At 38.6% G+C, this 25,758-nt stretch overlaps 1 protein-coding gene across 3 annotated transcripts in view; it reads left to right on the top strand.

Moving 5' to 3' along the window:
• Positions 1-25,758, top strand: part of amotl1 (angiomotin like 1) — a 50,143-nt gene that overhangs the window by 11,082 nt on the left and 13,303 nt on the right. For all 3 annotated transcript variants that reach the window (XM_081370787.1, XM_081370786.1, XM_081370788.1), the window contains 4 exons: positions 1,241-1,390; positions 6,238-6,428; positions 22,591-22,707; positions 23,429-23,622. In XM_081370787.1, the coding sequence (XP_081226913.1) occupies positions 1,241-1,390; positions 6,238-6,428; positions 22,591-22,707; positions 23,429-23,622 (652 nt within the window). The remainder of the gene's footprint in view (positions 1-1,240; positions 1,391-6,237; positions 6,429-22,590; positions 22,708-23,428; positions 23,623-25,758) is intronic.

Here is a 25,758-nt window from a genome sequence, read left to right as displayed (position 1 = left end):
AAGCCAGCGGAGGAAGAGACCACAGGGAAGCCAGCGAAGGAAGAGACCACAGGGAAGCTGGCAGAGGAAGAGACCACAGGGAAGCTGGCAGAGGAAGAGACCACAGGGATGCCAACAGAGGAACAGAAGAACACTGGCAGAGGAGCCAGTGGCGGAAGCCTCAGCAGAACTGGTGAAATGGGATGCTCTGAAAGAGCTGAAGGGATGACAAATCATGGCATAGCCCTAAGAGGGTCAAACTAGGGCGAAGCTGGGAGCCTTCACAAATTATCAAGTGCTGAGATGGATTTATGTCCACAAACATAGTAAATACAAAATAAAACCTTGCCACTGTGAAAAGTTCTGCTCAAGTCTGATAACTGATAAGATAACTGATAAGAATGTAAATGTGTACCTTGAAATGCAATGTAAGTCGCTTTGGATAAAAGCGTCTGCCAAATCCATAAATGTAAATGTAAGTCGTGCTTTCAAAGCTGATCTGCTTGATCATCCACATTTTCAGAATCTGACTCTGGCCTGAACTGATACCAGTTCAAATGCTCAACTCTTTACTCCGGTGTAAAAGCTGCTCTTGATTAACATTTGATGGATAAACTCATCCCTCGATAGGACTCTTGTCGTGTCAGATGTGATGAAACTTTCTAGATTTATGGACACCGTCATATCTGATATTACTTCAGTCACTGTTGCTATAGTTACTGGTGATGATAGACACAAATCCTGTTGTTAAGTCTGACGTCATGTTTCACCGTTTCCTGGTCCAAAGTTTCTATCAGATCCCAAAAGCAAACATCAAATGTAACTAATATACACTCACAGTAAGTATGTTTACATGTATTAATTTTCATCCTTCTGAATGAATCCAATCTGATTTCATTGGGATGATGGGTTGTAATTGAGAATTAATGGGAAAACTCACATGAGAAGAAGCTTTTAAATCACTTGTACTGGCCTATTATACTGTTCACACCATAAACCCGGCATCAAGTAAACAGCTCACCCAATTAGATAGCACCGCTTTGTGATATCCAAACAACATTAATTGAAACTGTTATCCTAGACCTAGAGTTTGTGTTATATTATACTGGACAGGCCAGTAGCAGTAGATCACTTAACACAATACTTAAATAAAGAAATGATAATAATTTACATTAAGGAGAGAGATATAAAACACCCACTAAGCAGTGTCAGTTTTCCCAAGTAAATGATTATCTCTCTTCTGTCTGTCTGTGTGTTGTAGTTGAGTAAAAAGCAGAAGTATGTGGAGCGGGTGGAGCGGTTGCAGCAGGCACTAGCGCAACTCCAGGTGGCATGTGAGAAACGCGAGCAGCTGGAACGACGTCTGCGTACACGCCTGGAGAGAGAACTGGAGTCATTGCGAACACAACAGGTCCGTGAATTGAACTGAAACTTCTTCAACTGAAAATTACAGTATAATGATTGAAACAATTATTGTATAAATCTCTATATTAATAAAGATGACTTGACTTGACTGAAAAAAAAAAAAAAAATGCAATGCAAGCAATGCAATGATTTTACACATGCTAACCACATAGTGTATCCAGGTCGTGTTCATTGAAGTAATTAAATTGTTATTTTTTTCAGTATTAGTAAGGCAAGGTACAGAGAATTAAGATTTTTAAGGAATTACAGGGATTACAATGTTTGGGATAATGTGGTCAGCTGCTCCACATAAACTCTGTATTTCTGCTCTGAGCTTGGGTCACTTATGGCATATATTTGGAAAGCAATGTGCACCACCCATTTCACCAGATTTGTAGTAAGAAGCGAGAAACCTGTTAACAGTTAATGATTTTTCACCAAAATAAAAGTTCAAATAAAAAATAAATAAAATAAAATAAATAAAATAAAATAAAGGAACACTTAATACTAATGCAATTAATGTCAGGTAAAAGTTGTCTAGTAAAAGCACTTAAAGCACCCATTTTCCGTGACCTAATCTAAAGTGAGAACTATTTACAGTTAATATTTACAAGTTAACAAAGTAAACAAAGCATAAAACAATATTTAAATCTTTATAAATGAGCTAATTAAACAATAATAACTGTTTTAATTACAGTGGCAATGAATGAGCTCTCTGTTTATATAAAGCCTTTTAATATATTAACAATGTATAGACTACAATATATAAACTAATAGTTTGTTAATGATTTGTAAGTACTTTATTACTGTATACTTATTATAAAGTCAAGTGTTACCAAATGCTGTTCTGTTAACATGGGAAATAAGGTTTTCAAAAGACAAATTGCTGGCAAGCATAACACCCAGGTCTTTCACAACCTTCGAGCAAATATTTTAAATAAATATTTACATACATACTGTACATATTTTGAAAGATTTAAGATAGTTCTGTAGTTTACTAATTCAGTGGGGTCGTAAACTAATTCAATTTATGGTTGTCCTAAAAGAGGTTTAACGACTGGCAGCTTGATAGGTTCTTAGGACATGTTCTTGAGATAGGGTGGAGTTAATAATATTGAGGAGAGTTTCAGCAGCTACAGGGCTACATTCCACTTTCACTTTTTGTGCCCTAACTTCCCACCATCTTGTTGACTCGGTTATATGTTGTTACTTACATTGCACAGAATGAACACTGCCGGCGCAAAGCTGTGCAATAGGGTTGAATTGCAATTGCCTTTGATCACTTGGAACCTGCTATGGAGCTGATTTATTATTTATGTTTTATTATTTATATATTATTCATGTTTTTCCTTTTGAATTTGTTGAAATTTTAAATTTTCTCATCATTTACTCACCCTCAAGTTGTTCCAAACTGATACGAGTTTCTTTCTTCTGTTGAACACAAAAGAAGATATTTTAAAGAATGTTGGTAATCAATCAGTTGACGGTAGCCATTGACTTCTATAGTACACTGTTAGACCTTACCGGGTTTTTTTACAGTAAAATACTGGCAACACTGTTGCCAGTAATTTACTGTTAATTGTGCAGTTCTTTACTGTAATCTACAGTATGTTACTGTAAAATGCACTAAAACTCGAGTTAACTAATTTCACTTGCAGAAACCTTAAATTGACCAACTGTCATTTAAATGTATTAAACTAAAATGTATAATGCGTTAATAACGTGAGCAAAGTATTACTGTGAACTTATTTCATTTGAAACCACAACAAAACTTTTGTAAATAAAGAGATTTCCACTGGACCAGCAACTACACAGTCACCGTCTGTTAAATAAAGCAACATGCAGCATATTATCAATGTTTGTAGATCTTCTCCTGGACTGAAGCACAGGCTCTACTCTTCTGCACAACGGTGACCCAAAAAACGAAATTTTACAGTAAACTACTGGCAACAGTGTTGCCAGTATAAACCTGTTTTATAACTTACAGTTTATTACTGTTAAAATACATTTTGTGGGTGTGTCTTTAATCTTACACTGTTAACCCTTTCAACCCCACAGGGAAATTCACACTACAAAGAGTTAAAAAGTAACATTGAGAAAGTGTTGCAGTGAGAGAATTAAGTGAATATGTAAGTGATTGTTGAGCATTAGTGATGAACACCTGCTGTTAATAAGCAGAATCACTGAAGAAAAGAGAAACACAAGAACAGAAAATAGAGAAACACAATAACTACGACTGACTTCCAGCCATTACACACTATTACACTTATTATTAACCAGTATGACTTTATTTCTGTCATACAGAAGTTGTTATTAAGATGTTTAATTGAAAATGTTTGTTTGACGTTACCATTATAGAGATCAGTGCTTGCTTTAGTTGGGATGCTGATGCTAAAACATTCGTCTTTCTTTTGCTGCTTGAGCTGTGTTTTTGCAAGTCACACTTGTGCGCACACAGTTTATGAATGATTGTGGTTGTAATGCTTATGATGACAAAATCATCATATTGCCTGTTCATTCACTAAGGAATTAATTCTTATTCATTCAGAGTTTTATCCTCGATCAAAAGTGTTACATTAGCACTACTGTGGAACAACAGCAATACATTTCTATGACTAATTTTTTTTAACACATCATGCATAAACCAAAAAAAAACAGAGCTACACTATGTTTTAGAAACACAGAGATATCACAATTTAGCACATTAATCTCAACAATGGTGGCAATATTTCTTTTTTATTATTATTATTCATGCAGCAGTGCATGCTGGGAGTTTTATATTATCCTGGAACCCAGCATGCATTGCAGACATCCCAACCTGCAAAAGTTCATTTCAGGGAGGTACCCCCCCCCCCCCCCAACCAAAAAAAAAATGGAAGGAGGACAAGGATATGACATTTCACCACAGAGTTGTTGTCCCTAAAATATATAAAAGCATAATACATAATGTCTATAGGCTATAGGCCTATGCATTTATTTGTTCATAATGTTACAATTTGTAGATTACTTTTACTATTTATAAGCTGCTTATACTATTCATGTAAACTGCTTTTATTTATATTCCATTGCAGCTTTAAACAGGTCTAAGGAATAGGCTAATATGCACATGAATGAAATGAAAGTTGTTGAACTCACCTCAACATGTCTTTTACAATCATTTAACCCGCCATGGGCAATGCTGAAGTCACTGTTACAAACTTTACAGCGTGCAAGACTATCATTATGTTTTACTCTTATAAGACAGGGGTACACTTTCATGTAGTCTGCCGTAAAATGTATCTTATACTTTCGTTTTTTGCATGTTTTTTTGTGGCACTCTCCCGTTGCCATGGCGCTCCTGTTTCTAGATACACTGAACTGATTAATTCGGTTCGGGAGAAGCGATAAAACCCGCCCACACTGACAATTGATTGGTTGATTTACCGAAACAGGCCAATCAGATGCTCTCTATCTTACGTGCGCACACACGCACACACGCAAGGTCTCTCGCTCCCTCTCCCTCTCTGCTGTGCACGCGCGCTCTGGCTCGCTCGCTCTAGATTCCGGGAGATTTTAACTCATTTGCGGGTATCAGGGAGCCGCTATCAATATGCGGGAGACTCCCGGAACTTCCGGGAGACTTGGGATGTCTGTGCATTGCGACATGAAACTTTTCACCATTGTTGAGATTCATATGCTGATTTTTGATATCTGTGTGTGTCTGAATCAAGCAGGAGTAAAATAAAATTGAATACACTATATGATTGTTATTTTTCAGAAGACCTGATTACAGAGATATTGATTTCATTTTGTAGATACACAGATTTATGCTAAATATGACATACCCATAATTTCAATGAAAATATACAGGAAAATTTTGAAAATCAGAGAGTCCAAGATGATTGTTATTTCATCACAAAAGAACAAAAACACCTGATCAACTTCCTCTTGACTTTTTCTTGCCATAACAAATGTGTTTCATAAACTCACTGTTACAGCAGTCAGAGAGAGATGAAAAGTAAGCAGTCAAGGGACAAGAGACCAACTAAAGCAAATACTGATCTCCATCATGGTGACAACAAACTTTATTATTAACTAAATCTCTGTTAATTCTCAACAAGAACTTTTGTACATGTATGAAATAAATAATCGTAAACTGGTTTCACACTCAGTGTTACTGGAAGTCAGTTGTAGTTCTTGTGTTTCTCTTTTTTCTGTTCTTTTTTCTCTGTCCTTCAGTGATTCTGCTTATCAGGTGTTCATCAGTGTCTGAATTCACTCTCTTCTTTTCATTCACTGTCTAGGGGACTATATTAGTGAACTAATGTAGGGAATAGTGAATGAGGGTATAGGGTGTGATTGGGAAAACAGCCTCTGAGTGTCGATTTTGAGCACTGTTCATTTACAGTATATTCCTGTAGGCTAGTTTTGTTTTCTACGGTATATTACTGTTTTAATGGAAAATGGTATGATACTGTCTGAATTACGCCTTTTTTTACAGCAAGGGTTAACAGTGTAGGAAAAAAAAATACTATGGAAGTCAGTGGGTGACGTCAACTGCTTGGTTACAAACACTTTTTACAATCTCTTCCTTTGTGTTCAACAGAAGAAAGAAACTCATACCGGTTTGGGACAACTTGAGGGTGAGTAAATGATGACAAAATAAAACATTTTTGGTGAACTATCCCTTTAACAGCAACATGTTTAGGTTGGTGTAGATCTGTTTATGTAACAGTAACATTCACATGCCCAATCACGTTATCTGTTTGCCACGGAGGGAGCTGTCAACTGCAACACACCTAAATGTTAGAGAGTAATTATCCAGCCCAACATTACTCATAACCACTGTCTGTGTGTTTATATGTGTGTGTGTAGCGCGCTGGTGTAGGCGTTCCCCTCTCTGTGCGTGAGTCCAGTGCTCCTGCACTACTGGATCTGCTAAGGGAGAGAGAGGAAAGGATTCTGGGATTGGAGGCTGATATGACATGCTGGGAGCAGAAGTACTTCGAAGAGAGCGCAATGAGACACTTCGCCATGGAGGCCGCAGCTACAGCCTCAGCACAGAGGTCAATACACACACACACACACACACACACACACACACACACAAACTAAACTAAACTTGTTCCAAAGTTTTAGTTTGGCCCGGACCAAAAAAAAAAACATTTAGTCATGGTCCGCTTAGTGTTCACATTGGCATTTTAACACCAAACCTACAGATACCAAACCTAAAGGCATAGGGATATGGTCACAACCTGATTGGTCGGCTTTTATTACATATATTTCGCAACAAAACTGACCGAACATCCAAAACAATTGCTGTGTGCCGGGGTAAATGCGCTCGTTGTATGTGTGTAGCTACATATGATGGTATTTTGACCAGCTGAGAATTCGTGAAGAGCTTATAAAATGTGTAAAGGAGTCAAAACAGCGGCAGGAATCCCCCCGTTACACACACATAAAGATCTGCTGCGAGGAGACACGATTCTGATGCCTGAACCGAACTATCATGACTCTGCTTGAGCATTTTGTCCTTTTTTTAGGGTCGCATCTTGTGATAACATACACTGTTAACCCTTGCTGTAAAAAAAGGCCAAATTCTGACAATATCATACCATTTTCCATTAAAACAGTAATATACCGTAGAAAACAAAAATAGCATACAGGAATATACTGTGAATTAACAGCGCTCAAAATCTATGCTCAGAGGCTGTTTTCACAATCACACCCTATACCCTCATTCACTATTCCCTACATTAGTTCACTAATATAGTCCCCTTGACAGAGTGAATGAAAAGAAGTGAGTGAATTGAGACACTGATGAACACCTGAAAAGCAGAATCACTGAAGGACAGACAAACAAGAACAGAAAAAAAAGAGAAACACAAGAACTACAACTGACTTCCAGCCACCGAATGTGAAACCAGTTTACAAACCTGTTTACGATTATTTCTTTCATACATGTACAAAAGTTCTTGTTGTGAATTAACAGAGATTTAGTTAATAATAAAGTTTGTTGTCACCATAATGGGGATCAGTATTTGCTTTAGTTGGTCTCTTGTCTCTTGACTTCTTACCATTTATCTCTCCCTGGCTGCTGTAACAGTGAGTTTATAAAGCACATTTGTTATGGCAAGAAAGAGCCAAGAGGAAGATGATCAGGTGTTTTTGGCTTTTGTGATGATATCACAACCATCCTAGACGTGTCTGATTCTCTGATCATTCCTGAATATGTTTTTGAATTTATGGGTATTTCATATTTAGCATATATCTGTCAATCTACAACATGAAATCCTTATTTCCGTAATTGGGTCTTCTGAAGAATATCATAATCATATAGTGCATTAAAACATTTTGAACTCCCGCTTGACTTAAACACACACAGACATCAACAATCAGCACATGAATCTCAAAAATGGTGACAATCAAAAGTTTCATGTCACAATGCATGCTGGGTTCCAGGATAATATAAAACTCCCAGCATGCACTGCTGCATGAATAAAAAATAATAATAATATTGCCACCATTGTTGAGATTCATGTGCTAAATTGTGATATCTCTGTGTTTCTATATAGTGTTGCTATGTTTGTTTGGTTTATGCATGAGTCATTCTAATTTATTGCTGTGGTTTCACAGTGGTGGTCATGTAACACTTTAGATTGAGGATTAAACTCTGAATGAGTGAGAATGAATTTTCTTAGTGAATGAACAGACAAGATGATGATTTTATCATCATAATCATTATAACAGCAGTCATTCATAAACTGTGTGTGTGCACAAGTGTGACTTGCACAAAAACAGCTCAAGCAGCAAAAAAAAAAAAAACATCAATATTTTAGCATCAGCATCCCAACTAAAGCAAGCACTGATCTCTATAATGGTAACTTCAAACCAGACATTTTCAATTAAACATCTCAATAACAACGTCTGTAGATGTATGACAGAAATAAAGTCATACTGGTTAATAATAAGTATAATAATGTGTAATGGCTGGAAGTCAGTTGTAGGTCTTGTGTTTCTCTATTTTGTGTTCTTGTGTTCCTCTTTCCTTCATTGATTCTGCTTGTTAACAGCAGGTGTTCATCACTAATGCTCAACAATCACTTGCATATTCCCTTAATTATCTCACTGCAAAACTGCGTCAATGTTACTTTTACTCTTTGTAGTGTGGATTTTCCTGTGGGATTGAAAGGGTTAACAGTGTAAGATAAAAAGACACACCCACAAAATGTATTTTAACAGTAATAAACTGTAAGTTATAAAACAGGTTTATACTGGCAACACTGTTGCCAGTAGTTTACTGTAAAGTCTTGTTTTTTGGGTCACCATTGTGCAGAAGAGTAGAGCCTGTGCTTCAGTCCAGGAGAAGATCTACAAACATTGTTGATATGCTGCATGTTGCTTTATTTAACAGGCGGTGACTGTGTAGTTGCTGTTCCAGTGGAAATCTCTTTATTTACAAAAGTTGTTGTGGTTTCAAATGAAATAAGTTCACAGTAATACTTTGCTCATGTAATTAATACATTATACATTTTAGTTAATACATCTAAATGACAGTTAGTCAATTTAAGGCAGTCGGTTTCTGTAAGTGAAATTAGTTAACTCGAGTTTAAGTGCACTTTTACAGTAACATACTGTAGATTACAGTAAAGAACTGTACAATTAACAGTAAATTACTGGCAACAGTGTTGCCAGTATTTTACTGTAAAAAAAACTGGTAAAGTCTAACTGTACGTTCACACCGCCACCGGCGAGAGCGGCAAAATTCGCTCTCGCCGCCCTGCCACCGACGCCGTAGAAAGATTTGGGGACGCTCTGACGTAGATTAGAATGCATGATTTTTTTCCTCTCAGGCGGAGGACTTCTACATTCCGATTGGTTGCCGCTGGTTGCCGCCGAACCTCGTCATAGCTTATTACCATAAAGTTGACTTGATTTCAACTCCTCTCGCCGCTCTCGCCGTCCAAGACGTGCCGCCCTCACCGCCGGCTCTCATTGAAAATGAATGGCTTCCGGCCACTTTGACGCTCTCGCTGCCGGCGGTGTGAACGCACAGTAACAGTGTATCCTGTTTTTGGTTGGTTAACATGTCTTTAGTCCATTTTGCGTTCATGTTTCAGTTGAACCGCACCAGAGTTTGTTTGGAAGCGGATCGAGACCCATCTTTTCAGTGGTCTTGGTCCATTTGTTGGTCACACTTATTCAAATGAACCGCACTAGCAGAGCAATCGCACCACAGTTCGCTTTAATCAAACCAAACCTGACAAATGTGAACACATCCTTAAAGCCCTCCGTGAGAAAGCCAAAGGTGACAAAATCACTATTAGAAAACCCGAGGGCTGTTCGCTCTTTCTTTGCATTATGCTCTCATCATCATATATTCAGTTTTCAATGTGTTTCATATAGTTACTTGTACAGTCTATTCTTCACTTATAATTCAACACTGAAAACAGATGCATGTTGTTTAACACAATCATCTGATAACATCCGGCTTTTATTGGCATGTGCCACTAAGACTTGTGAAATGTGCTACTTGTTAAGTGAAGCTGGTAATGCTGTTTGTGGAGTTGTTTAATCCTCCTCTGCTGAGATCTTCACAGATTTAATGTCTTCTTTTCTCTTCAGTTGATTTCATCTAAAGCCGGCCGCACACCGGACGCGCAGCTCAGCGCCGCGCAGCGCCACGTCTAGGACAACTGTCACCTGAAAATCCGTTAGCATCAGCAATTTTCTGATTTCTGTAAATAAATATAAAACTAAATGTATATTGCAGCACGGGGTTAAGTCCGTATATACATTAACTACGATTTGAGACACATAAATATAAATTTAATATAAAACTATGAAAATGGCGCTGTGTGGCGCGGCAGGGTTTTGAACACGGTCCTGAGCCGTTGCGGACAGACGCCGAAAGGCGCCGCCGGTGTGTGTACTCTCATAGAGAATAATGTGTTCGAATTTAAAAGACGTGGCGCTGCGCTGCGCGGCGCTGAGCTGCGCGTCCGGTGTGCGACCGGCTTAAGGCTGTGGCTGAAGTCAGTTGTAGTTCTTGTGTTTCAGCTCATCTCTTTTTCTGTTCTCTTCTTTCCTTCAGTGATTCTGCTTGTTAACAGGCTTATTAAGGCTGAGATGACTCCACATTTAATATACACAGGTTTTGCGGCTCAGATAAGGTCCAGTTCTGGTTTATTTCTTTGCTCTTGGCTGACATGTGGCATTGCTATGGCCTGCTTGTGGCCCAGATCTGGCTAACAGGAGTGAGCCACCTTAAGGGCCGTCATTCCACGCTGCCAGATGTGGGCCAGATCATCTTTCCACATCTGCCAGATGTGGGCCGGATCTGGGCCGTCACAATGTTGCTATGTGTGTAGTGTCATGTGACACTGGCAATATTGTGGAACATGTTATGTTATGGAATATATGTTGTGGTACCTTAATATATAATATATATCTGGAGATGAGCAGATATACTGACATATTTGTGACAGAAAATCCTAAATAAATAGCCTAATTTAATGATTTTCAAAAAAATATCAAGTGTGGAGCAACTGACCTTGTCTAAGTCTTCTGAGATGTCATCACTCTAGACTGCTATGTTGTTGCTATGAGCTCCAAGTGACACAACTAAATCTAGCGTATGACTATGATAATGATAATGGCTAATCTTAAGCCAGGTTTTTGTCAAAAAGATGGCATCCAATTCATGAGCAGTAATCGTTTAATTTACACTTAGTGACTTTAATGAAAGTGAGCTAATGTTTGGAAAACTTTAGTAAACATTTAACTTCCATTTTCTTTTCATTGTCTAATGTCTAAGTTGACATCAATCATTTTTTTTTTCTAGGCAAGGTATGGTTTTAGTGTTTGTTATATGCACATATTGGTTCTGAACCCGAGATGTACTGTATATGGCAGTGGTTCCCAATCCTGGCTCTGGAGGACCTCCAGCACTGCACGTTTTAGATGTGTCCCGAATAAAACACACCTGATTCAACACATCAGCTCATTAGTAAAGAATCCAAGACCACAAATATATGCGTTAGGTAAGAGAGAAATTAAGGCCTTTTATTTATTACTTTGTTTTGTACTCCTTTCAGCCATGAAACACTCTAATCATGTTTTGGTAGTGTCTTGATGTTGTATTCTTAAAAGTAGATAGAGGTCGCCCTTGTACTGTTATTGGCAAAAAAAAAGAGAGACAGATATGACATAATTGAGGGGATGCCTGACTTAGCATAGGAACTAGTGCATGATTCATATAGCTTAATATATTTAATTAAAACATTTTGCTACAAGAATTTTATCTTGTTTTCTTGTTTTCCAGTAATATGTTAAACACCCCTAAATAGAATGAATGAATCAAATGATTTATTATGGCTTGTTTTGAGAGAAAATTTATTTAAAATAATGTTTTTTCACTTTGTCACTTAGTTACTCATCCATACATTTAATTTTAAACCCATTTAACACTCAAGATATTACTAAATATCTGTAGTAATTTTTTGAGCTCACTGTTAGACCTTACCAGGTTTTTTTTTACAGTAAAATACTGGCAACACTGTTGCCAGTAATTTACTGTTAATTGTACAGTTCTTTACTGTAATCTACAGTATGTTACTGTAAAAGTGCACTAAAACTCGAGTTAACTAATTTCACTTACAGAAACCGACTGCCTTAAATTGACCAACTGTCATTTAAATGTATTAACTAAAATGTATAATGCACTAATAACATGAGCAAAGTATTACTGTGAACTGATTTCACTTGAAACCACAACATAACTTTTGTAAATAAAGAGATTTCCACTGGACCAGCAACTACACAGTCACCGCCTGTTAAATAAAACAACATGCAGTATATTATCAATGTTTGCAGATCTTCTCCTGGACTGAAGCACAGGCTCTACTCTTCTGCACAATGGTGACCCAAAAAACAAGATTTTACAGTAAACTACTGGCAACAGTGTTACAGTTTATTACTGTTAAAATACATTTTGTGGGTGTGTCTTTTTATCTTACACTGTTAACCCTTTCAACCCCACAGGAAAATCTACACTACAAAGAGTAAAAGTAACATTGACAGTGTTGCAGTGAGATAATTAAGAGAATATGTAAGTGATTGTTGAGCATTAGTGATGAACACCTGCACAAGCAGAATCACTGAAGGAAAGAGGAACACAAGAACACAAAATAGAGAAACACAAGACCTACAACTGACTTCCAGCCATTACACATTATTACACTTATTATTAACCACTATGACTTTATTTCTGCCATACATCTACAGAAGTTGTTATTGAGATGTTTAATTGAAAATGTTTGGTTTGAAGTTACCATTATAGAGATCAGTGCTTGCTTTAGTTGGCAAAATCATATTGCTTGTTCGTTCACTAAGAAAATTCATTCTCACTCATTCAGAGTTTGATCCTCAATCAAAAGTGCTACATTACCACCACTGTGAAACCACAGCAATTACAATGACTCTTTTCTATTAGAAACACAGAGATATCACAATTTAGCACATGAATCTCAACAATGGTGACAATTTTTTTTCTTTCTTTTTTTTTTATTCATGCAGCAGTGCATGCTGGGAGTTTTATATTATACTGGAACCCAGCATGCATTGCGACATGACACTTTTGATTGTCACCATTGTTGAGATTCATGTGCTGATTGTTGATGTCTGTTTGTGCCTAAGACAAGCAGGAGTTCAAAATGATTTAATGCATTATATGATTATGATATTCTTCAGAAGACCTGATTGCAGCAATATTGATTTCATGTTGTAGATTCACAGGTATATGCTAAATATGAAATACCCATAAATTCAGAGAATCAGACATGTCCAGGATGGTTGTGACATCATCACAAAAGCCAAAAACACCTGATCATCTTCTTCTTGACTCTTTCTTGTCATAACAAATGTGTTTTATAAACTCACTGTTACAGCAGTCAGAGAGAGATAAATAGTAAGAAGTCAAGGGACAAGAGACCAACTAAAGCAAATACTGATCTCCATCATGGTGACAACAAACTTTATTATTTACTAAATCTCTGTTAATTCTCAACAAGAACTTTTGTACATGTATGAAAGAAATAATCGTAAACTGGTTTCACTCTCAGTGTGGCTGTAAGTCAGTTGTAGTTCTTGTGTTTCTCTTTTTTCTGTTCTTGTTTCTCTGTCCTTCAGTGATTCTGCTTATCAGGTGTTCATCAGTGTCTCAATTCACTCACTTATTTACATTCAAGTGGACTATATTAGTGAACTAATGTAGGGAATAGTGAATGAGGGTATAGGGTGTGAATGGAAAAACAGCCTCTGAGTGTCGACTTTGAGCGCTGTTAATTCACAGTATATTCCTGTAGGCTAGTTTTGTTTTCTACGGTATATTACTGTTTTAATGGAAAATGGTATGATATTGTCAGAATTTGGCCTTTTTTTACAGCAAGGGTTAACAGTGCTCCTAACTCCACCGGTAGATCCAGCCTAAACCTAAACACTTATCAACATGTGAGTGTGTTTGTGATTTTAGTGTTACGGCAGATTGGCAGGGTTGCTGTAACGGGGGCTCAGAAACCCCAGCGTTGCCCCTGCCCTCTCTTGGAGAAAACAATCATGCTCAAAAATAGTATAATGTAATAAAATAATTGTTGCTGTTCAAATTATACCCCAACATAAAAGTTTCAGGGATATATCTGACTCCAAACACAGAGATGTAAGTGAACCCAAGTGCAGGAGGTTTTTGGAGATTTAGCAGGTAAGCAAATGCAAGATAGACAGTTCAGTGAGAAGATGTTTGCTGATTAACTTGGTTCTTTTATCTTTACCAGGACAGCGGAAGATCCACACACACAGAGGAGCAGGTAAGATGTTGACACACACAGATACCGGTGAGTTTACAGGTAAGTAGTTAAATTCACTGGAGTTAGTTTGGAGCAAACGGAAGCAAAACCAGGAGATCACTGGATTCTTACTAGCCAAACACCAAAGGGAGTAATCAATCAATCAATCAAATTTATTTCAGGAATACATGGCCTCTCGGCCCATAGTTCCACAAAGTCACAATAGCATGACAGATGCTCTTTTCTTCATTTCATGATATACAATGCCAATCTCTATGCATATTTCGACTCACAAACCCATGTTTTTCTACCTACTTCATCTAACTGAAAAAGCATATTATAACATTTTATTGGATACCGATAATTAGACATGGACACTAATTTTATCCAATACATGATACACCTTTTCATATAGGTAGTAGACAATGCAAATCTACCCAGATCACCCAAAATATTGCTCACACCTGTACTGATACACAGGAGTTTTTTACAGAAGGATAACTGAAAACTCCACTGGCTCAAAGCCCCACATCTCAGATCCATAATACAATATGGGTGCAACCATGTGGTCAAACAAATACAATGCTTGGTTACAGCTACTTTTATGCTTACGAACAAACCTTAATAAAGAAAGCATTGCCTTCTTACCTTGGTTTGTTAAGTGTTGTTGAGTTTTCCAACATGACAATTTTGGTGTAAACCACATACCCAGATTTATAAGCATTAACCACTTCAATCTGCTCACGTGCAAAACACCATTTTTCATTCTTATTTAAAAAGCCCCCTCTTCTAAAACCATAACTTTTGTTTTACTCAAATTCAGTCTCATACCGTAATGGTTATAGAATATACGTCACCATCCATATCTTTTCCAACTCTTCCCTTTTCCCAGCAGCCAAAAAAAAATCTAAAGTCAGTGATTTAAGGTCAAGAACCCAACTAAAACAAACACAGATCACCATAATGGTGACTTAAAATTACGGTTTTCTCCTTCAGTGATTCTGCTTGTTAACATCAGGTGTCTTCAATGTTGGCAATAAAAAAAAATTGTTTACAATTTTTTTTTGTAAATTTTACTCATTTTAAATGGTTAACTTTTAAGGAATTAGTTTGATTAATTATTACTCAATTCTAATTTGTTAAATTTAATTAATAATATTGCTTGTAATCTTTTGCCACAATTTTATTGTTTAGATATAGCGTATTCATTTTTACAGTGTATGTCCAAAAGCTGCCACACACTCAGGGTTGCCAACTTTGGGACTTTGACTGTAAAACATCAGTGCGTGCGCGTAACCCTAACCCTAATTTTAAAAACATCAGTCCTTGTTTACTTCGTATAAACCCTGATTTATGAAAAAACTTTTTTTTTTCAAAATGTACAATTAATTTATTGATTGCACTATATAAAAATAAAGATAGAGGTGATTAAATAACAAACATGTAAAACAACAACATCAAAACAATAAAAAAATCTCAAAATAAAAGGGACACATAGGCTAATAATTACTCCACCTCCCCAGAAAACCACAACACAAGTTTCACACATGAGGCCTGTTGTAAGCCTATGCCACAGTGGCAGTGTTGGCCTGCTTCACTACCTCTGCAAGAGCTCGTATCTGAAGCAGGGTTCAATCCGTTCATTGCGTCTGTCACGTGACAAATGAACGAAAGACTCGGAAAGTAATTATTTATGTTCCCTGTAAATTATTTTTGACTGCATTATAATGATTTCTTAATTCAGAATATGATAAAGACTGCATAGGTGGATGTGTCCGGGGAATTTGGCTGTTAAAAGTATAACATTTAAAGCCCCTTAAATGAATGAAATGACTCGAAAAAAGATTTGTTCATTTTACTGAACGAGGTAGAACAAGCGAGTCAGTAAAATGATCCGAACTTCCCATCACTCACAGGGTGCCATCAAGTGACAGTCTGTTCCTGGTGTCAGTCTTGTTTAGGCCAATTACTGAAAAGGTTCGCTCAGCATTCGCATTTGACTGTGGCAAGCTCAACACAATCTGGGCAACCTTTGATCATTTTTTTGATCATCACACAAAATGGGGGAAAAAGTTTTTGCACTTTAAAAAAAGCAAAAATGTTTTTCACAATTTTAATCACATTTCCTGCATTTACATACCTTTAGGGACTATGGTGATACAAAATCCAGGAAATAATTAAGTTGATTATAATGATAAATTCTGCCAAAAAGAATATAGTAGGCTACTAAACTATGTATAAGAAAAATATGTCTTACTTTCTTTATTGTTTAATAGGGGCCAATTGCCAAGACTTGAGAGAATCATTTTATAAAGTCAAAAATGTTCACCATTATTGTTTTGTGTGCAAATAAAATTTAAATAATGTGAGACTCAATTTCCACTGTAATATAGAAACAACATAAAGACAGTATATTTTAAACAATTGTTTAATGCCATTTTTTTATGAATGAAGGCCAGTATCACTGATATTAATATAGCTACTGATGTCTCGATGAAAATTATTTTTTTACTTTTGAAAATTATAACAATTTTTAATATAAGTGAACTTAAAACTTTCCTCACATAAACCCAAAAATAAATGTAATATTTGCATGTGCCCTTCCTGTCTAACAGGTATGAAATATACAGAAATTGAATTAGGTTATCAAACAGTCCGCACTGCATAAATTATTAATTAAATTAGATTAATCCTTATTAAAGCTGCAAGCGTTCTTTAGTCAAGAGCAGTTAGTGATTTTCTCTGTTCCCTTTGTTCTTTGGTTAACTTTACTGACTACGGAATTAGTGGCTGCTGTCACTTTAAAATCTGCCGCTGCTGACAGGCTCTGCATCTCATTTTCTCATTTACTCTTGTTCATTTAAAGAGGCTACATGCGATTTTCTGAAATTTAAACTCGCGACTGACACCTGTGGCCAAAAAACGGAACTGCTCTTCCTTTCTACTCTCTCTCGTACGTGCACACTTCACAAGTCATCCGCTGCAAAGAAGTCAACATTATGTTTACAGAGGTAAGAACAGTCAAATACATATATTGTTTGAGAAACTAAGTTTGTTTGCTGACTAGCGGTGGTGGCAGAGTGATCTGAAACGTTTAACATGAACGCGCTTGACGTCAAATCCGCAGACAGCGCGCGAAAAATCCGACACGACAGAAAATAGGAAAAATAGGATAAAGGCTTATAGGTGCACCCCATAGACTGTAAAAAAAAGATGGACGACGCCCCTTCGCTGTCCCGATATGGCGGTGACATATTGGAACTTGAGTCTGCGCAGTAGCGATCTCGGGACCAGACCTGCGCAGTAGTTAGCAGGAAGTAAAGCCGCGAAATCAACGCTCCGCCCTCACTCTCGCAGAACGCACTCAGGGAGAGTGGATTCTGCACACTTTTTAAATTTTTTTATTGCAGTTCGACAAGAGGCTTGTTAAAATAAAGAAAATACAATCTCCTCAGTCCTCCGAAGATCCCGAAAAAAATGTCCTTTGGTGCTTCAGTGAGTACTTCGCTCAGAGAACCTGTCAATCACAGCTGTCAATCATGACGTTACAGCACCGCATCACGTAACTAACTAAAAACCAACTTATTTTTGAAACAGACACTTGAACTTACATCAGCGTGATAAAAATGACAGCAAAAGAAAGAAACCACCTTTGGAAAAAAGATATTTGAAGTGTATTAAATTGTTTAGTTGGTCTCACGTCCCGTTGAATAACACGGGGAGGCGGGGCTTATGACCTATACTAGGATTTCACTTCATGACCTATACCTATACTTCACTTTTCAGGGCTTGTGCGGCACGCTTGAGTGCACCAGGGGGGCATGGATTTCTATTATTTTGAAGGTACCCCCGGGCGCCGCCATTGGCTAGCGGACCCCCACCTGCTGTTAGCATCCCATTGACTCCCATTCATTTTGGCGTCACTTTGACAGCGAATAACTTCACATCTGAGGCGTTTAAAGACTCCATTTGTCCATTATTTTAAGAAAATTATTTTAAGAAACACGAAAATGTATAAAAGGCTTCATTACCTTGTAGCTTACGTTATGGCCCCGTAGAAGCAATTTTTGTAAAAATAGGCTAACGATTGCGTCATAGCCACGCGACTCTCTGTCGCACAGTAGGAAATTACCGTATGGACAGGAGGAGACGCTCGCGGGCAATCGGGAGGACGTCGAGGCAAAATGACAAAGTAATTAATCAGAACACCTACTAAAAGTTTCTCCTGCTCCTAGCTCATGGACACCTCCTACTCACACTCTCCGTCTCTGCAAGTTTCGGAAGGGAATGATTCAGATTTCTCTTGACACAGCTACTAGAAGACAGACGGTTTGCTCACGTGACATCTACGTCGTCAAGCTCAGTTTGAGTCTGCGCAGTACGCTCGACCCCCAGGAAGTAAGAGTTTCTAATTGGCTTCACTTTGGGTGCTTCTCAATATCCCTCCTCGTCTCCTCTCTCCTCCGTCCTCCATCCTATGACCCGGAAACCGATCGAGCTCAGCCATCTTGAAGGACATCTCAATTCTCTAATTGCACCGCGAGGAGTCGAGGATCGAGGAGTTAGGAGGCTTCCTGAGGAGTCATGAGCGAGGATACACAGGTGCATCCTATGCGGAAGAGTTTTATCGACTAAACCGTGACGCACATATAAATTCTCCTCCCCCTTCACATCGGTCACAATAATTTTGATTTATACTTTACTTTTGCAGTTAATATAAACCACACACCTCACATATTTCAACAGGGTATCTTGCTTTATTATTATTTATTATGAATTTCTTAAATAAACAAATTTCAACAACATGAGGGCAGATCCTCTGAGCGCTGCTGATAACGCGATGAAGTGACGCTCGAGTGATCAAGGATTCCAAAGTATAAAAAAAGCTTTCATTCGATTCCTCCGTCCTCGCGTCTTTTCCTTGCAGCCTTCCCTCGCATCCTACAGGGGGCGGAGCTGAGACGCGAGGAAAGGAAGCGAGGAGAGGAAACGAGGATGCACAAATAAGAATTGAGAAGCACCCCTTGTCTCCGTTGAATCCAATGGGGTCGCTGTGTCCATTTCTTTTACTGTCTATGGGGTGCACCCACTGTGAGCTGACAAGGTGTCAGTATGCTCATCAGGAGATGTTTGAGTCATAAATGGTCAAATAAAAAGGCTATTGTTACGTTTATTTTGGGGAAAAAGTTGCATGTAGCCTCTTTAAGACTTTATGTAACTAATTAAAGAGTGCTTATTGTTATGAGGATACTCGACAAAACTGACATTTTGGCATGTGTTATTGTTCGTTCAAGCGCGAAAGAGAACTGCCCAGCAAAACTGATTCTGACGCGCTCGATACAGGCGCGAGTCTTTCAGTGCGTCGTGTGTGTGAGTGTGTGCGTCAGGGCATTCACAGACAGCGCGATACCTGCTCATTATAACCAGAGTAAGAGAGAAAGTCTAATGAGGGAAGAAGTGCCACTCAATAAACTTCCGGTTGCAGTTCCACTCTTGTTCCATATGAGGGCGCTCACATGACGAGTGCAGAATGAATGGAGGTCTATACATACAACCGGCGTAGCGTCATAGAACGTCTCTGAAAAGGTTCACGCCCACTTTTAGGGGAAAACAATCCGGCGAGCGCCATACACAGTAACGGATTGAGGACGTGTACTAACCCTTACAAACATGTAATTTGTATTTAAACATTTTTTTTTTCACACAGTAGGCTACCCCTATTATGTATTTGTATTTAATTATTTTTTTCCACACAGTATTTTGTATTTTTTATTTTATTTTAAATACATTTCCATGTATTTATGCCCATCTCTGCCTGCCATCATCATCAATATCTTGCTGTTATGGAAATATCATGAATTACGGATGATGCTATCGAAAGCTAAATCAGGCTAGTTGTATAGCTGGACAGAAACGTGCACTCTATAGCTACTCTAAATATAAAGACACAATATTATACATTTAAAGATGTTTACTTATTAAAACCGTAGTAAAATCATTCACTGGCTACCTGGTGACTCGATGAGGTACGAGTAAATGTCCGGGTAAACCACTGGGTGGGGTTGTTAGACCAATTTGACGCTGGTAGAATGAAACGGGATATGTTTTTAAGTTGCCCAAATTAAGTTTATAAATGTATCGTTCACGCTCTATGGAAGGCAGGGTGGACATATAATTACTCAACGTATTTCATCTAAGTGATTTCTGAAGTTATACACGTCTGCCGGCTGTGTACGGACGTTGTTTTGTGCCGCTATTTTGTATTGAAGTCTATGGGAAGTCAGGCTTGTTTTCCCCTAAAAAGGGGCGGTTACGAAATTGACAGTTAAGTTCCCGGATGTGCCGGTTGTATGTATGGAGCTATACCGCTCAAAATCCACTTTTCTTAGGATATAATTTTTTGTCTAGTAATTTGAATGTTGTTTTCAAAAGGGGATGCAAAGAAATTACACATTGCTTGGTGTTAGATTTTTTAGAGTCACTTATTTGCTTTAAAAAGTCTTTCAAAATGTCATTAGCAGAATGCTAGCGTGTTATGGGCAACAACAACTCAACCTGTAAGAAATCGAAAAGAAATAAGTACTCGTTCATTCAACTTTCGATCTATAACCCATGTTGAACTTGCAAAACCTACAATCAAATCTGAGATTTCTCAACGGCAATCGGGTGAAAGAGACAAATTTAGCCGTCTAGCCCCATTGACTCCCATTCATTTTGCACTCATGGCGAGCGCCCCCAGTGGAACTCTGATTGGAACTACAACCAATAGGACTTAATAGGGCGTTGGAGTGAACAGGCTTTCCGTAGACGGGCTTTGTTATAACTTTCAGTGAGGTATTTTTAGTGTGTGCAAGCGACGTTCCTGGACGCGGCTGCGCGCATTGACGCAGGCAGGCGCTCCATGTCCTGCTCGGTCCTGCTCCTCTTTGGCGATGACGGCGTGCGGTTAAAAAATCATAACAAGTGGGGGGGAGACGAACGGGATTTCAAAAAGAGGGGGGCACATGTCCACATAGGACATTACGCCCGTGAGTGAAAGGCACACCATTTTGTTATCTGCTTACCTTGATTGTCATCCAAACTTTCAAACGCACATCAGTGGCTCCGACTCCGAACCTATGCTTTGAACTCTCTCTGAACTTCTCACACGCAACTGACATATCAGGTGCAAGGTTTTCAGCGAATCAACATTCAGAATATACTGCAGCGAGAACGTTGTAGGCAGATATTGCAGCTGTGTGCCTTAAACTCCTCCCCTGTAATTAATACGCAGTGGTCTAGTCATCAACAGAAAATGAACAGATTTAGAGGGGAGAAAAATGGATTTTGGCGTGACATTTCTTGCGTGTGCGTGAGAGCGTGAGATTGATGCTGAAAGCGTGAGTGTCACGCCAGATGCGTGAGAGTTGGCAACCCTGCACACTAATCAATGCATGAGACAAAAACCTGTGTAACCAGGAGGTGACAGAACTGACAGAACTCAGACTCATCTTTTGACCACACTTCAGTCAAACAGCTAGATTTCTCCCGCAAGGTATCCATTAACTCACTGTTACTGACTTTCATCTTTAACTCTTGAACATTCCATGAGATCATAGTAAATTCATCTGGGCTGAGGCCGTCATCCTACCTTGCACGAGTGTCAAATGTGTCTTCATTATTCAGTCAAATTTCAACCACAGACTCTGACTCGATGTCATAAGTGAAAACTCTACCTAGGTGAGTAAAGCAGGTAAGAAGTCTGTTTCCTATAGTTGTAGGCCAGACACTGCGTCTCAATTCAAAGGCTCCTTCAAATGCGTCCTTTCCCAGAGCAATGTAGGATACAACAGATAGATCCTTCCCAGCCTTGATTACCCCAGAATTCACTTTTAATGTTGGGTTTCAACTTACTCAAATATCTAATGATACAAATATAAAAACTTTAAAGCAGTTCAAATTATTATCCATATCTCACTAAGATGCGATTTTAAATAGTTTATACTCTTTGTTATATACAGAAATGGACCGATGACGAGGATCAGGTACACAGATCAGGTGATGGGCAGCTGTGGTATCAGATTGTTTGGCCTACAGGGGAACCGTGACCTTATGTCATAATGACAAAATTATATGACCAATATTTCATTTTTATGAAATGACAATGCATTGTCCCTTGCCTCGTTGAAAGCAATGTAGATACTACACCTAGGTGTCCTAATGGCTCTTGACGCTTCAGTTTTTAAAACGTTGGGAGTGAGAATGGGTTTAAGTGGATGCATGTTTATGTGGGTACAATACACACATTTTCTTTTCTGTTTCATTCCTTTCTAAAATTGAATCTTATAAATTCATTTTATAATTTGAGTTTTGACAGATTGATTGTGTGACTGTGTTGTGTTTTCAGAGACACGACTATGATCCAGCATTCCCGCAGTGGCAGTTACAGTGACAGCTCGCTGTGGCTGCATGAGGACGACAACAGAAGCCAGAGCAGTTGGCACTGTCAGGACATGGAACAAAGGTGAATGCTATAACATAATGCTCATATAAATATGCTCACAGTATAAAACATGTTGCCCAGGCATGTGACTGTTTGCAGAAATCTTAAATACATTATATTTATATATTTGCCTTTAATGTATAAATTCTATATTAAACAAAAATACACTGAATCAGACTATTAAAATGTTGAGCAAATAATCTCATTGGCTGCAGATTGAGCGAAGGCCAATCAGCTTGTGGCATGTGTTAATGATGAGCTATCATGCATATTGCATGTAAAGGACCAATCAGAGTTTCATGACTGAACTAGATCTATAACTATAACTATAACTATAACTATATATGTATAGATGAGTACCCCTTCTCAAAGTTAATAAATTCAGCATTTACTCTTTACGTAGACGGCATATTAGGTTATTTAATGATGTAATGTTTAAGTCTGCTTGATCAATAACCAAAGCAGCATGTACATTTTAATCAGGAAAATTACATTTTCTTATCAAAGGGATAAAATGTTGTTTTGCATAAATGAGTACACCCTCCTGAAAGTTACACACACAAAAAAAGAACTAAATAAAAATGTTCTGCTGCAAATTAAAGGCAATTTCTTTGGTCAACAGGGGAATATGTAGAACCAAAACTTTGTTGTATAGCCCCAGTTTTATATAGCCCCAGTGTTATATAGCCCCAAAAAAGTACCCAATTACTTTAAGAATTAAGAATTGCTCTGTATGTCACAGGATGAAGGACTTGCATGCTCAGTTGCTGGAGAAAGACGCCATGATTCAAGTTCTACAACAGCGTTACCGTAGAGATCCCACTTCTCTGCGTCCTGCCCGCTCTGTGCCCTCCATTTCCATAGCAAGTGGACTACACACACGCCAGACATCACAGGCCGATCACAGAGACCAGCAGAGCTGGAAAGGCAGTACAAGTGAGTATACAAGTATACAACAACACACAAATTACAGTATGAGTGAATAACTGTAACTTTATATGTGTGTAATATTACAATTTTCTAGCATCTTCTGCACATTAACCCATTTACAGCAATGGCTGTATGATTTTGAGGACAGTTGAGGGACTCATACACAACAAAGCTGACATCAAAGACAAAGGGCCCTATTTTAACAATCTGAAACGCAAGTGTCAAAGCACAAAGCGCAAGTAACTTTGTGGGCGGGTCTTGGCGCTGTTGCTATTTTCCTGGCGGGATAAATGACTCTTGCGCCAGGCGCAAATCTAAAATGGGTTGGTCTGAAGTAGCTTCATTATTCATAGGTGTGGTTTGGGCATAACGTGAAATAAACCAATCAGAGTGTCATCTCACATTCCCTTTAAGAGCAGGCGCGCTTGTTCTAAAGCGGATTCCTATTATAACGGCGGATTTGCCAGGCGCGCGCCAGGAGCGGTTCACAGCCAAGGAGAGCAACGCTCTCGTCAGGGACGTTGGGGATGGAGAAACCCACCCAAATTAACTTTGGTTAAAAAGGAGTATGATAATTTGGGTAAATGTGTAAGCTAGATGTATGCTTTTATAATAAATGGTCTATCTATCTATCTATCTATCTATCTATCTATCTATCTATCTATCTATCTATCTATCTATCTATCTATCTATCTATCTATCTATCTATCTATCGTAATAATGTATGATTTGCAAAAATGAAAACTGCTGCGTCTGTGTGTAGATGAGAGAATCAAAGTGTATGCGCGTTGTGCACACGTTACATTGATTATGGCCAAGCATGCGCCCTTAAAATAGCATATGAATAACATGCGCAACGCGCCACTGACTTTAAACTATTTTTTCCTGGTTAGTGGCGCAATTGTTTTCTAAACCTGCAAAACAGCATGAAGGAACGTTTGCGCCGGAACACGCCTCCTTTTTTGCGCTGAACCGCCCAGGGAGCGCAAGTTCATTCCCTAGTTTAGCGACGTGCTTCTGTGGAGGGAAAAGCGCGCTTTGCGCGGGTGCAAAATAGGAATGATACATGCGTCGGTGTACAAAATCAATTGCGCTGGGTGCAAGATAGGGCCCATAGTCTACACTGTAAAACCCAACAAGTTAAGCTAACTCATTTAATTTGAGGACACCGATTACCTCAATTCAATTAAGTTTATAAAAAACCATAGTTATGAGTACTCTGAACTTATTTTAATAATTTTATTGGAAATAAGATAACTGAGATGGCGGCAGGCAGGTGCAGCGGGTTTGGTGTGCTAGTTGCATTTCTGCTTTATGTGTTTATTTTAACACTATCAGCTCCAAAGTTTGGAGAACGAGTATGGCACTTGAATCAAAATGGATATAGTAACCTGGTGGAGGCAAATGTTTCCCTCAAGTTTGTGGGAAAGCATTTTGGCTACGGAAAGACCATTGTGGCTACTACATTCGTGTTTCCTGGCCTCATGACCTCATTCAAAAAAAGACTCAAAAAACAGCCTGAGCGCAGTTCGCAAGGCGAAAAGCTGATCATTATCCTGTGTCTCCTATTATCGGGAGACGTTCATCAATGCCCAGGCCCTATCTCCAATAGCGTCGATTCGGACAAAATGACGGGCCGCGGCGACGCTGTGTGCGCCCACCCGGCTGGATCCAACGCTGCGAGTGTCTTCGAGCATTTTCACCTGGATTTACCTAGCCAATCGGGACATGGAGATTTGTGTTTTGGGTGCACTAGGCAGGATATGCGTACAACGGAAAGTGCACTACACGAGGATAAACGGTGCGAAGGAGCGATGAATGATCAGCCTGGCTTTGAGTCGGATCAGCTGGGATACAGCCGAGATGCCGAGGGAGAGCGAAGTGGAGCTGTGGGGAGCACGCGGCGGAGGAATGCCACAGAACGGATCAATCTACGACAAAAGAGAAGTAATCTACCTCACTCAAAACCACAGGCACGGAGGTATGACTTGACACTCTTTCATACACTCAACCACGCTAAAGTTATCTGGGACGCGAAATCGAAACCTAGAGGTCTGCTGGGGGGACATTTAAATGTTAGGAGTATTTCCTCTAAAACCGACCAGGTGGAAAAACTGCTTACTGATTCGAACTTGGACTTTA

Source organism: Scardinius erythrophthalmus (assembly GCF_964197995.2).
Source record: "Scardinius erythrophthalmus genome assembly, chromosome: 7".
Classification (NCBI taxonomy): domain Eukaryota; kingdom Metazoa; phylum Chordata; class Actinopteri; order Cypriniformes; family Leuciscidae; genus Scardinius; species Scardinius erythrophthalmus.
The sequence above is the reverse complement of the archived record's forward strand: the minus strand, read 5'-3'. Positions and strand labels throughout refer to the sequence as shown.